The 14,038-nt window shown below is 57.8% G+C and overlaps 1 protein-coding gene across 2 annotated transcripts in view; it reads right to left on the bottom strand.

Annotated features, from left to right (window-relative positions):
* The window catches only part of AGPAT4 (1-acylglycerol-3-phosphate O-acyltransferase 4), a 53,672-nt gene that overhangs the window by 13,311 nt on the left and 26,323 nt on the right, over positions 1 to 14,038 (bottom strand). For both annotated transcript variants that reach the window (XM_070419165.1, XM_070419167.1), the window contains exon 3: positions 638 to 807. In XM_070419165.1, the coding sequence (XP_070275266.1) occupies positions 638 to 807 (170 nt within the window). The remainder of the gene's footprint in view (positions 1 to 637; positions 808 to 14,038) is intronic.

The raw sequence follows: 14,038 nt of genomic DNA, 5'->3' as shown, positions 1-14,038 counted from the left end.
ATCATTGATGATTCTATCTCTCTCTCCCTCTCCCTTCCTCTCTGACATCAATAAAAATATATTTTCAAAAGACTATGAAATGTGGCTCTGGCTGGTGTGGTTCAGTTGGTTGCGTGTTGTCCCGTGAAACAGGAGGTTGCTGGTTCAATTCCTGTTCAGGGCACATGCCCGGTTCAGGCTTGGCCCCCAGTGTGGGGTGTGCAGGAGGCAGCGGATTGACGTTTTTTTCTCTCTCTTTCAAATCAATAAAAACATCTTTTAAAAATAAAGAAAATGAAGTGGCATCAAACCAGAGGACTTCAACCCCAAATCCGCTGAGTGGCCATGTGATCCTGAACAGGAGATCTGAACTTAGCTCTGCAGAAAGGTGGGCGTGCCCTGCCTACTCATGCCTGTGTCTGGAGGCTTAAATCAACAGACTGTGAGTCCACAGCCTACCACACAGTCATCACGGATCGATATTATAGGGGGCGCCGCCTCTTCGTTCCAAGTCAGAAGGAAAAACCTTCGGTTAAAAGCAGCGCCTCCAGCTGGAACCGTTAATGCTGCTGCAAATTCTGCACGACCGAGAGCCAACGGCACGTCAGGGCGCGAACGAGAGACATGTGTCAGGAAGGCATACGGGTGTCCAACTTACCCCCAGAACCCCAAAGCGCTCGGCCAGGCTCCAGCCGCAGAGAAAGTCGATCTCAAACTTGTGGTTCAGAACCACGATGGCGTTTTCCTTCCCGAACGTGGGGTAGGCCCGGGGGTCCGTGTAGATGACGCACTCCGTGCCCGACCACCACTCCAGCAGCATCACCAGCTCTGCAACAAACCAGAAGGCAGGCGCTGGCCCCACGCTCCTCTGTGGCCCAGGCTGCTCTGCGGGAGCCACTGCTGGGGCCAGGCTTCTGATCAGTCCCCAGACACATCCCCGGGAGGGCCCAGAAGCAGAAGGAAGAACGAGGATGGCTCCAGGACAGTCTCCAGGGCAGGAGAGGAGCGTTGAAAAGACAAGGCACTTGCATGTCTTGATTAAGTTCCTTGGGGAAAAATAAATCAGAAAGCCCAACCCCATCAGAATTCATGCCTGTTTACCGAGCTCCGAGAGGCAGCCTGAAATGATGTATGGAATTCTTAATATTCCAGGAGAGGACTAATGGGATCCTTATAAACGCCATCAGAGAACACGGAGCACCCAAGTTTTCTCCCGGCCCAGGCCAGGCTATGTCCCTGTGTCACACGCTCCCGGCGCCCTTCCTAGCGCCATTCCCAGCCGGGGATGCAGCCTGAGAGTGTGTCCCTGCTGTCGACAAGCCCACCAGGCAAGGACTGTGCTGCATGGTCCCCTAACCCAGCCCAATTCCAGGACACAGCACTGTGCTCTCAACACACCAGGACCTACTGTGTGCAGGCAGGACCTACTGTGTGTGGGTGTGATGCGAGGGACTGGGAGTGACAGCAGATGAAACATCAGGCTCCTACCCTCCTGGGCTGCTGTGCAGGGACAGGAGACACCTGTCCTAGGACGGATGGGTGCTGAGTGTCAGACACATCCCGGCTGCAGCACGGCCGGTGTCGCTCGCTGGCCTGTTTCCCTGTCCCCTCCGCGTCCATCCTTGACTGTAAGTAGGGTCAGGAGGAGCTTGGAGAGATGCCGTGGGTGTTAGAGGGGGTTGTGCAGAGACGCTGCCCACAGCAGGCGGCCACTGAGCAGCCGCCTGGGGTTCACAGCACCGAAGGCTGTGGCCCCGAAGGGGCCGGGGCGGGTGGAGAGACGACAGACAGAGGCACAGGGCGGCTTCTGCGGCAGAGGGAGGGGTGGCTTCCAATGAAGCCAGCGAGCTGTAATGCGCCCACAGCACAGTGTGCCTTCTGGAAAGATCTCTGGCTGAAGGGGGGGGTGGGGGGGGGGTATTAATGCGAAGATGGGAGGAGCTGGGCAGAAGCAGGGAGGTCCGTGGGGAGGCCCTGCAGGGCCCTGGACGCAGGGATGTTACTGGGACCAGGAGACAGTGGAGGGCCTGGCTCCTCACTCATCTCACCAAATTTTTACACCAAATTTTTTCACACACACACACACACACACACACACACACAGAGTCACACTGTCCGGAACTATATAGACCAGTGGTTCTCAACCTTCCTAAAGCTGCGACCCTTTAATACAGTTCCTCACGTTGTGGTGACCCCCAACCATAAGATTATTTTCGTTGCTACTTCATAACTGTAATGTTGCTACTGTTATGAATCGTCATGTAAATAAATATCTGATATGCAGGATGTGTTTTCATTATTACAAATTGAACATAATTAAAGCATAGTGATTAATCACAAAAACAATATGTAATTATATATGTGTTTTCCGATGGTCTTAGGTGACCCCTGTGAAAGGGTCATTACACCCCCAAAGGGGTCGCGACCCACAGGTTGAGAACCGCTGATCTAGAGGAAAAGGTGAAATTCCCTGATGGCTTTGTCTCCTGTTCCTTAGGGAACGCGGAACTACATTTCCCAGAATCCCCTGTGCTTGGTTCCGGGTAAGGGGGCCCGCAGGGACAATCCTGCGCTCAGGCTCACACGTGGTTGCAGATCCACCTCCTCGGGGGCAGCAGACTCACAGGTGCCCAGGCTTCGGGGGCCTTTCAATGCCTGTCCGCTCTCATGGACATTCCCGTGACCACAAAGGCAGGCAGGGCGGACACCCTAGGTTTTAACACAGCCCCCCCCCCCCCCCCGCCGCCGCCATTATACTCCGACCCCAGAATAAATCTAAATGGACGTGTCAGCATTTGTTCAAAGCAGAGGATGGAGTTGCTGGGGACACAGGAGCGAGGGAGGGGCTGCCCTCTTCCCACAGGAATGTGAAATCTCAGGGTTTAAAGGAGGCAGAGCGCACACCCCTGGGTCCGCCCCACATCAGATCTGGCGAGAACCTCACAGAAACCGGTTCCTCCCACCCTCCTCCCCTCCCCTCCCTGCAGCCAGCCCCCTCCACCCGCTCCAGCCCCAGCCTGCACCCAGGCCAGGGCCCGTGCTGCTTCCCCAGAGGTGTGTGTGCAGTGAGCCCTTCCCAACAGACAAGACTTGCGGCCAACATCTTCCCGATATAACACAGCAAGTTTGAAACCCATTGTCCCGTTGAAAAATGCTCAGATTTTGCCCATGTGGCTGCTCCCCGAGGTGGAGGCCAGGAGCCAGCAGAGGGGTTCTCCCCGCTCAGCCTCCCTGGCTGCTGCCTCCTTTGAGACTCGGGACGGTTCCCAGTGATTTCAGGTCAAGGCCTGGGAGGGCACGTAGGCACAGTCCCAGCTGCTGCTACATTCCAGGGCAAGGAAGGACCAAACCCCGGTGGCTGGGAGACCAGGGCTGATGTAGAGATTAGTCTTGGTGGCATCCTGGTGTGCGGGTTAGCTAAGAGAGTTACACACAGCAAACACAAACCAGAGATCCAAAGGGAACACTGGGGTGGGGGCGGGGGAGGCACCTACTCCTGTTTGTAGAGGAGGAAATCGTAACATCAAGCATCCCCTGAGCTCGCTCACAGCTCGGAGAGCAGCTGTCTATCCCCATTTTACAGATGAGGATGTGGTCACACCGAGACCGCGGCGGCCCCATCACTGGGAAGCGGGTGTGCTGGGCCTTGAACCCAGACAGGGGACACTTGAGCCCACAAGCGAGCCTCAAAGTTACAAAGACACTAAGAACCACCATTATATGGGGGGGGGGGGGGGGGGGGGGAGGAATCACACAGGTGGACCCTCGGCCAGGCCCTCCCCTGGAAGATAAAGACACTCAAAGGTTTGTTATAACTATTCAATGTGTAAACTATTCCAAGTGTTTAAACACATGCCTGGCCTGGACTCAGCGCTTTTCTGCTCCCGATACAACTGCTGCTGCTAACACAGCTGTGACAGCACAAGAAATGATTAAGGGACAGAGAGACACAGCCAGGAAAGAATTAAGAGACACCCCTGGTGAGTCCACTTCTGGCAACACCTCTTGTCCCCCCGAAGCCTGCTCTGTCCTCACCCTGACTTCTCCAGGCGCAGCAGATGGGAAGCTGGGCTCCTGGATCCCAGGGTCCACGCTCCCTCAACACCCAGCAAGATCTCAGACCACAGCCAAGACCCTCCCGGGGCCCGGCACCCCTCCTTCCCACCAAACCTTCCCCCAAGTGTCGGCTCCTCACAGCGGACAGGACTGCAGACCCCTCTCCCTCTGGGCCCTTTGGGCAGGAGCGCCCGCGAGGAGAACTCGGGTCAGGTGGGGAGACCAGGTTCCTGCAGAAAAGACCTCGAGGCCCTGCGTGTAAACACGTGTCAGCCGCCAGGCTCCCCAGCTGCAGAGATGCAACAAAGGAAAATGGTATTTTCATAATTAACTTTATCTGATTTTAATAATTACATGATCACATATATAAAGATGTCATCTCTAGCATAAGTATATATAATTATGTATTTAGAATAGCTTTATATTATGTAACTTTCCACCCATAATTATTTAGGTTAACAATTAAATCTCGTCCTCAAAACACTCCTAAATGCAACAATAAGGAAGTTTCTGGCTCAGGAACACGGCCTCTGCCTGCACTGGTCCTGCACCTGCAGGCCGTTCTCAGGACCAGGCGCCCACCTGGCCCTCGGGCCGGCACAGAAATCGGAATAATAACCGGACATTGGATGCTTCGTGGCAGCTCTGCCCCCAGCTGGTGTCGCCAGGGCCGCCCCCAGGAGCCTGGGAGACACTACCGGGCGTCGAGTTAAATAACCAGCTGCATCTCTGCCATCCCAGCGCTCGTGCGGAGTCTGGGGATCCTGACTCAGACCCGCTGCCCGCTGGCCGCTGGCCCCCACCTCGGGGATGTGGAGGCAGCCAGGCCCCCATCCTTGGCTGGGGGCGTCCTCTGCGCCCGGACTGGCCAGGCCTACGCTTCTCACTTCTCCATTCCCCACGCCCACCTCCTCGACCACGCCCACTTTCCCCAGACCACGCCCACCTCCTCGCGCACACCGTTCGCCCGACCACGCCCACCTACCGACCCCGCGCACACCCGCCCTCCGGGCCACGCCCACGCCCACGCCCACCCCGCGCACACCCGCCCTCCGGGCCACGCCCACGCCCCACGCCCACCCCACGCACACCCCACCCAGTTCCATGAAATCTTAGATCCAAGGGCGGGTACACCGCCTTCCTCGCCTCCTGACTGCGCTTTGCGCACGCGGGCACTGGCCTGTCCTTTATTCCGGGCGCTTTCTCCTTACTTCATCGGCCCGTGCCTTTTGGCCACAAGCTGGTTTGGGCGCTTTCTTTCTGACACCCAGTTGTAGGGCAACACCCCCCCCACCAGAGTCCTCCACGCTTCCCCACTCACATGCCCGGGCCGCCCGCCGACCCTGAGCAGGGAGCCCAGGGCCAGACACGCGGACATCTGTGCAGTTACCGCGTCATGGCCACCCGGGGGACGCGTCTACAAAGGCTCCTGAGGCCCGAGTGGGAGAGCGTGGAAAGCCCTCCTGTTCGCCTCGGACTGGCCCCACCATCAGCCCTCAGGACCCGGGGCCTCAGGAAGATGAGGGCCTGGTCAGCATCAGAGAAGGGAGCCTGGGCTCTGTTGACCCAGAGACAGCTTTGGCCAAAGAGAGATACCATCTGGGCCTCGGTGCGTTTCAGCTCCAGGCCCAGAAAAGCAGCAAAACCAGAGAAGCTGGCCTGCACTGATCAGCTACCCCTTCCCCAGCGCTGACCCACCCGAGACCACGGCCTGACCTGGATCCAACTCCCTTGGCCCCATGATTAATGGTTTCCTCCCGTAAAACCATCCTGTCTGGGCGTGGGCCACTTCCTAAAAGTCAACCTAACTTTCTTCACTGCAAAATCCCATGAGTCTTCGCGGGCTCTGACGCACGCTCGCAAATGGACCCCTTTAGTCCCGTAGCACCCAGAGGCTGGGCCCTGAACCTCGCCCCTATTGGGGATGTGCTTGCAACCAAGGTACATACCCTTGACCAGAATCGAACCTGGGACCCCTGAGTCCCCAGGCTGATGCTCTATCCACTGAGCCAAACCAGTCAGGGCCCATTACATTTTTTAAATTTTATTTTAAAAGCAACATTAAGAAATTACTAGTCTCTTTAGGAACATTTAAAGCAAAGTTTGAAATCTACTTAATATAAATACTGGCTCTAACTTTTCATCTATTTAATGTCTTCTCTCATCTTCCCCTCATTGGAATATAATTGTAATTCAAATTCATGGCTCGGAGAAATGCATACAGTGTGAGTGTGAGAAGGATGGGGACAGGAAGATGCTCACACACACACACACTCCCAGAGTAAGTTTCAGGGCCAGGAATGTGCAGGAGCAACGGTCCTGGGATTGTGTTTTTAAAAACCTTTTCTTGACATGAGACGTGGCTTCCTTCCCTCGGGCCCGAGCCCCCCGGCTGCTCCAGAACCGGGCGGACGTCTCCACCAGAGCCACTCCTACTTGTCGGGGGTGATGTACACACACACGGTTTACTCTGCTCCGACTTGGGATGAGCGAGGCCACCCGATGGGTCTGAAACTCCCCAAACACCAGCTGGGTCAAGTGCGACTTCTTACTCGTGCTTCCAACAAGGTAACACTCTGTGCCTCCTGAGTTGCCGGAGAGAATACGAAGGGCCGGGTGGCATCTGACTATCAGATAAATTGCAAATCATTCCTTGGCCTAAGTCCGCCTCACCCAGCACCAAGTGAAAGACTCGCTAAAGCAGGCGCCGTGCATTTCCGAGACACGCACCTCCCCGAAATCTATTGGCTGCTTGTGTGAAAGCCACTGTAACTGGGAGTCCTGGATTTTTGTTGGCTGAGCCTGGCAGTCTGAGTCCTGTCGCCATGGCAACAGACACCACTGTGGCTCTAGGAAGGCCGCAGGAAGGGGAAGGGCTGGACTCTGAGTCAAGGCTGAGCAGCTGAGGGCAGGTCTGCGGGTCCCTCGGACCATCACCTCCTGTGACCCCGACAGCCATCTGGAGGACGGGCGCTCCCTCCCCATTCCGCAGATGACCAAACGCAAGCGAGTGGCTCTCCCACGGTCACTCCGACCCCCGCGAGCAGGTTTACGGGCTGAGCCGCCGCCACCTGGAATGTGTTGTTGGCGTCCCCGCGCTGTGCCCTGCCGGCCTCATGAATGTGCAGGGCACGTGTCTCGGAACCCTGGCAAAGGTTCAGTAACAGGCCTGTGCCTCAGCTACCTCCCAGTCTTTCTTTTAATATATTTGCATTGATTTCAGAGAGGAAGGGAGAGGGAGAGAGAGACAGAAACATCAATGATCCGAGACAATCATTGATCGGCTGCCTCCTGCACACCCCTTACTGGGGATTGATCCCGCAACCAGGCATGTGCCCTGGACCAGAATCGAACCTGGGACCCTTCAGTCCCCAGGCTGATGCTCTATCCACTGAGCCACACCGGCTGGGGCATATCTCACTCTTTCAAAGGCCCCTGGGAAGCCATCTTCCTGGGGTTTGCTGAGCTCGGATCAGAAGTGAAGCCAGTGAGTGGGCGCAGGACTGGTCACTGAACCCCGAGGGCTTGGCAGCCGGGAGCACCGAGGCCAAGAATGCCGAGGCTCTGGCATCTGTGTGGTGTCCTCGGTAATCCCCGCACGGCTAACTACTGTGCCTGAGGCGGACCCAGGAGCTGGAGCCCAGCGCTGGTGCAGGGTGGCAGGGGCATGTGGGGAGGTGGCAGGCCCTGGCTGGGGGAGGGGCAGTGGAAGGGCACGAATGCATTTCTACCCTGCACACTGATGCAGAAGAGTTTTGTGTTACTTATTCCTCATTTTGAAAGTGGATAAGTAGCCCTAGCCGGTCTGGCACAGTGGATAGAGCACTGGCCTGTGGACTGAAGGGCCCCAGGTTGAATTCCAGGTTGCAGGCTGGATCCCCAGTAGGAGGTGAGCAGGAGGCAGCCAATCAATGATTCTCTCTCACATGGATGGGGGTGGCTTGGGGTGGCAATGAGCCTCACCTTGTGCATTTCTAACTCATGGGGCGATGCTGGGGCTGACTTCAGGACAGTATACACAGGGAGGAGGGAGACTGACAGCTGAGAGAAGGCAGGGCGGCCGGGATCGGCAGGGTGGAGGGAGGAACGCCATGGGTGAGGCCCCAGGTTTCACAGGCACTTCACACCCAGACCCGGTGCTGTCGACACTGCACTGCCCGCTGAGGGTGCGGACAGACGCCAAAGGTGAGGACAGACGCCCAGGGTGCGGACAGACACCCAGGATGCGGACAGACGCCCAGGGTGCAGACAGACGCCCAGGATGCGGACAGACACCCAGGATGCGGACAGACGCCCAGGGTGCAGACAGACGCTGAGGGTGAGGACAGATGCCCAGGATGCAGACAGACGCTGAGGGTGAGGACAGATGCCCAGGGTGCGGACAGATACCCAGGGTGCGGACAGACGCCAAGGGCTGCAGAGAAAGCGCCTGCTCTCTTTGGCTGAAGGACTTGGGGGCGGGGGTGGGGGGGGCCTAGACAGACAGACAACTTTCAGACACGAAGGGCCAACTCCCGCCCCACCCCGCTCCCTGTCACCAGAAGCTGGTGAGGACACATCCTCGGCTGCAGGGAGGCACCCGGCCTGCCCTCCCCACTGGACGGGTCTGAGAGGGCTGACTGGGGAGCTGGCACTGCCACCGACCCAGTGGCCATGGGCCCCTCCCTGTGACAGGCACCGGCCTCCCAGCCGCCGTGGGCGGTGAGGGCCTGGGGAGGCGGGCGCCACCCGTGCCCAGCAGTGACGAAGCACCGCCCGCCCATCCTCAGCCTCACAGGAAACCTGCTAACACGGGGGTAATGGGATCCCGAGGTGCCTGGGCCCCAAGGCGCAGGACGGACAGGGAAACGAGTGAGCACTGGCGGGGGGGGGGGGGGGGGGGGGGTGGCGGGGGGTGGGCACTGCAGTGAGCGAGGACCGGCCCAGGCCGCCCGGCGGGGGCAGAGGTGCTGGATCAGCGAACATCTCCACGTGCCACCAGCACCGCCCCCATCCGCCTGACAGCAGACACTCCTGCCGATGATGATGCAGAAGCCTCAGCCAACAGACAGGGGTACGGGGCGGATGGGGAGGCCGGGGGGGGGGGGGGGGGGCGGGGGGGACTCGGACGCAAAGACAGGACAAGAAACAGCCGCCTGAACGAGAGGAAGGAGCGGGAGCCGCCCTCGCGCTGCAATGCAGCAGCCCGGACCCCGCGCCCAGCACACAAGCCATTTCCAGGCTGCCCCCCACCCCACCCCGCCCCGGGCGGCCATGAACTCGGGTCCTGGTTTCCCAGCACATCCTGCGGGCGGAGGTACCGCTCCTCTGTCCAGAGCAGGAGCAAGCACTCAGGAGCCTGGAACCCTCGCAGGCGGAACTGCCAACGCGCCTCTTGCTGCTTGAACTCGGCAATGGACCTCCCTGGCTCGGGGTGCGCTGGCTTGTGCCCATCGGCTCCTAACACGGCCGGCACGTGGCCGGCTGCCAGGCTTCTCCCTACCCATTGCCGTTCAGGCACCAGGCCGCGCGGGGCCGTGCTGGGACCCGGCCAACACCTCCAGTGGGAAGAGGCGACGGCTCAGCGCAACCAATTCCTTCTTCACACAGAGGCCTGAGCGCGGCACCGCACGGCTCTGCTCGGCCCGCTGACACGTGCGAACTCCACACGGGAGCCCGGAACCCGCTCACGTCCAGGGCTGGGGCGGGGGGGGGGTGACCATAAACAACCAACATGGACTTTACAAGTAGGTAAATTAGTGTGTTAGAAAGTGATCGTCCCCTGGTCAAAAGAGAGGGTAGAGAGTGAAGGGGCGGGGAGAGGGCGGGGTCGAATGCGGGGCACGGGAGGCGGAGAGTCACCGAGAGCCAAGATGGGGACCCACTGGGAGTGGGGAGCCTCGCAGCAGGGGTGGGGGGCAGGCGTGGACCTGAGCTCGGGGGCTGAGCGGTGACAGGTGACAGAGCCAGCCTGGGTCTGGGTCGGGGCTGCGGACTGGGGCCTGGATTTCTCATCCAGGGCTGCCCTGAGGGTTCCCCTCCTCTGAATCGGACCAGAGGGAGAGGAACGAGGAACGAGAATGGAGCCCAGTCACCGCTTCCTCGCTGTATCCTCGCCCCCTCCCCATCCCAGTCGTTTGTTCACTGTGAATTGGGTTCCAATTCGAGTAAGAAACTGTCAGAATCAGTTGCAAAACAGATCTTCTGAAAACTAAGTACAGTTTATAGTTCAGCCTTTCTCTTGCATGTGAGTACTAGCCACAAACAAACCAAACAAACACCCCAGCCTGGCACTAAAAAGTCGACTCCTCGATGTTCAGACAAATCCCTCGAGGTGCCCCCTGGGGCGGCCCTCTCACCGTGTCCAGGGATTTCATCTCTGTGGCTCTGGTGACTTCCCTCCCTTCTGCCCTGAACTCCTTTGTCCTCAGCAGCTGGGTGCCCCCCCCCCCCCCGCCCCCGCAACACACACACACACACACACACACACACACACACACACACTGCTGTACAGAAATGGACACACACACGTCAACAGTGTCAGCATCTGCAGATTTGAGGGTTTTTTCCCCCAACACTCAAAAACTTAAGACAGAATCCAGTAAGGTCCTGACTGGTTTGGCTCAGTGGATGGAGCATCGGCCTGCAGACTGGGGGGTCCTGGGTTCGATTCCAGTCGGGGGCATGTGCCTTGGTTGCGGGCGCATCCCCAGTAGGGGGTGTGCAGGAGGCAGCTGATCGATGTTTCTCTCTCATCGATGTTTCTAACGCTCTATCCCTCTCCCTTCCCCTCTGTGAAAAAACAATAAAATATATTAAAAAAAAAAAAAAAGAATCCAGTAAGGTGTACAACAACTCCTATTGTCACAGGCCACAACTGAGATCTCTTAAACCAATACTAATAAAAAGCTCTTGCCATGGGCACCTTGGCTGGGGAAGTTCATCTCTTAGACTTTCACGACTCATAGCTACAGCAAGAAAAGAAACAAACAAACAAATGAGAAAAGCTGGAAAATAATTCTATGTGCTCCCCACGGACCTACTTGGTGCTGACTGGTTGGGTAAAGGATGCTTTGCCAGAAGTTACAATAGGATCAAATAGTAATTAGAATCCCACCAATTGATACTTTGTAACAAGTCAAACAGAGGCCGGGATGAAATGCGTGGTGGCCCCACAGGAAGAATTAATCACCAGACGAAACGCTGTCATCAGAGCCGCCTCTGGGAACACAAGCGAAGGCCACTGCATCACCCCACGACCTCGGTGCCCCTTCCTGGGAGACACACATCCCCCCCCACACCCCGCAGGGAAGGCCGGCATCGCCTAGGAAACGGAGATGCACGCCGATGGAGACCATGGGCAGCCCATCCATCAGCTTGAAGCCTGGTGATGAGGCCAAGGAGAGGCATTCCTCATCCAGGTGGAAACCTACCGGGAGCTGAGCGCCCTCCCCAGGAGGCCCGCTGAGCGGAAGGCGAGAGGGTGGGGGAAGCCACTGAGGGGAGACTGGGGTGCCAGTGCCTGCAGGGACATGCGGTTCAGTGAACGTTCACTGAGAACAATGCCTGGGACTGAGCGGAATCGAAGGGCCTTGCACTGTTGGAATGTGCTTTTCATGATGTTGGGGTGCAGGTGAGGAGGCACCAGGGGGGCCCCAAACACCCCCACACCCAGGATGGAAGCCTTTGCCAGCACCTGCCTGGGTGGAGGCCCAGCCAGGCCTGTGCTATCCCAACATGAAGGTGCCTGCTGCCTCCGGCCTGTCCTGTCGCTAATCCGCCCCTGGCTGGAGAAATGGGAGCAGAATCTGGTCCTGTCGGTTAAAGAGGGGGGCTGGGGACCCACAGCACAGGAACAGCCACACACCCACGAGCACCCCACTGCGACCGGAGGGACAATCACTCGACTTGGCACATGAAGCTTCCAGTGGGAAATGACTCACACCCTGGCCCCTGACGGGGATGACGTCCGGCCTGCTGCCTCCCTCCCCGCGCCAGCCACCCCCCCTCCACTGCGCCCCTCTCCCCTGCCCCCCACCACCCGCCTGGCCAGGCCACAATGGCCCACTTGGAACTCTCCGGTCAGGGTAAGGTCAACTGCCCGCTCCCTGCGAGGCCCCTGCTCCCACGTGTCTCATTCCTGGTAGCGGTGGCCTCATGCTTTCATTCATTCGACCATTAGAGAGAGGGCGCCCGCTCCCCGGGGACAGAGCTGGCTGCTGGCTGCACGAGGGTGGCCCTGATGAAACGGGGAGTTTGTGTTCCTGGTGGCGATGAGACAGTCCTGCCAGAGACCGATGCCAGGGCGCAGGGCGGGAGGGGCAGAGCTCTGCGGGGTTGGAGCGCAGGAGCAAGCCCGGCTTTATAAACGGCGAAGGCCCATCGTCACAGACATCGGGTCCCTAGCACAGCTCATCAGAGGTCTGCGCTGTGCACTTCATCCCCTGAAGGGACGATCCCCTCTTCACTCCACAAAAGTGACCGTAAGCCTCACTCCCATCGTCTGGACACAGTGACAGGCGTTCCCACATTCCCACTCTGCCCGCGATGCCGTGGCTGGCTGGCTGCCACCCACATGATTATGTGGGAGCATGACACTGACCTCCAGCCCGGCCGCCTGGCTCAGCGGTTGAGGGTCGACCTATGAACCAGGAGGTCACAGTTGAATTCCCGTTCACAGCACATCCCAGGTTGTGGGCTCGATCCCCAGCAGGGGGCAGGCAGGAGGCAGTCGATCAATGATTCTCATCATTGATGTTTCCATCTCTCTCCCTCCCCCTTCCTCTCTGAAGTCAATAAAAACATTTTAAGAAAAAGAAAATGACCTCCAAATGCAACGCCAGCCAGACACACCCACCCTCTAAAGTAGTGGTCCCCAATGGGGGGCGATTTGATGTTTAAGGGGGAGATTCGAGAATGAGTTATGGTTCCAGCGGCCTCATATACAGCATATAAATACACATTGTGACACACTTATGCATTTCGGTTCTCTATTCTATGTTTTGAAACTTTATTTCCTATTTTTCATATCACTTCATATTATTATTTTAACAATTTCTTCCTCCGTACTTCAAGTGTCCTTTCGTTCTTTTATTTTTCTCTTTCATGGATGCCATGTTCTTTGGAAGCTTGTTTAGACCAAGTTAACGGCCTGTTAGGCTTCCTCCATGAGACTAGGAGCTCACTTTTTTAATAAGAATTGTATGGGGGGGGGGGGGGCAGGATTTTAGAGATGCTTACGGGGGCGTGGCCACAAACAGGCTGGAACCACTGCTCTGAACAAAACCTCCCGGAGAAATTACTGTTGACTCGACACCAACTGCTGCTTCTTTCCACTGAGAACCAGCAGCCCACGGAGGCCACACGGACACACACGGGTGCTCAGCTGTGGTGTTCGCTCAGAGGACGTGCAAGCGAACAGGTCGCCTTACAGAGTCTGTCACAAACTCCCCCCCCTTGCCCCCCAACACCCACCACCTGCTCTCCGAACCCCACAGGCAGTGTGGTCGCCAGGCCGGCCTCCTGTCGGACTCAGATTCCTGACCTTCTGGCCAATGCAAACACTCGTCTTCTTTCCCAAAGTCTGTATTCTGTGGTTTCAACACAACCTCTCATCTCCCTCCCTCGGCCGCCTCTCCCTCCGGCGGAAGTGCTGCTTGGGCCCTGTCGTGTCTGTCTGTCTGTCTGTCTGTCTGTCTCTCTCTCTGAAACAAGCCAGTGTTCTCCTGCCCAACTGCGGGTCACCTCACAGCAGGCCCCGAGCACGCTCCCAGCCCGGACGGCGGGCACCCGGGTTCCTGCCTCCCTGACCTTTCTCACACGGAGTCTCCTCTCTCTCTCTCTCTCTCTCTCTCTCTCTCTCTCTCCTCTCTCTCTCTTTTTCTTTTTCTTGATTTCAGGGAGGAAGGGAGAGGGAGAGGGAGAGATAGAAACACCAGTGATGAGAGAGACTCATGGATCGGCTGCCCCCTGCACGGGGCAGGAGGGATTGAGCCCCAAACTCGGGCGTGCGCCACGCTTGGCC

The sequence above is a fragment of the Myotis yumanensis genome, unplaced genomic scaffold, assembly GCF_028538775.1.
Source record: "Myotis yumanensis isolate MYYU_CA2020_CCGP unplaced genomic scaffold, mMyoYum1.0.hap1 SCAF_6, whole genome shotgun sequence".
Classification (NCBI taxonomy): Eukaryota; Metazoa; Chordata; class Mammalia; order Chiroptera; family Vespertilionidae; genus Myotis; species Myotis yumanensis.
Note: the sequence above shows the minus strand (reverse complement) of the source record. Positions and strands in the feature narration are given on the sequence as shown.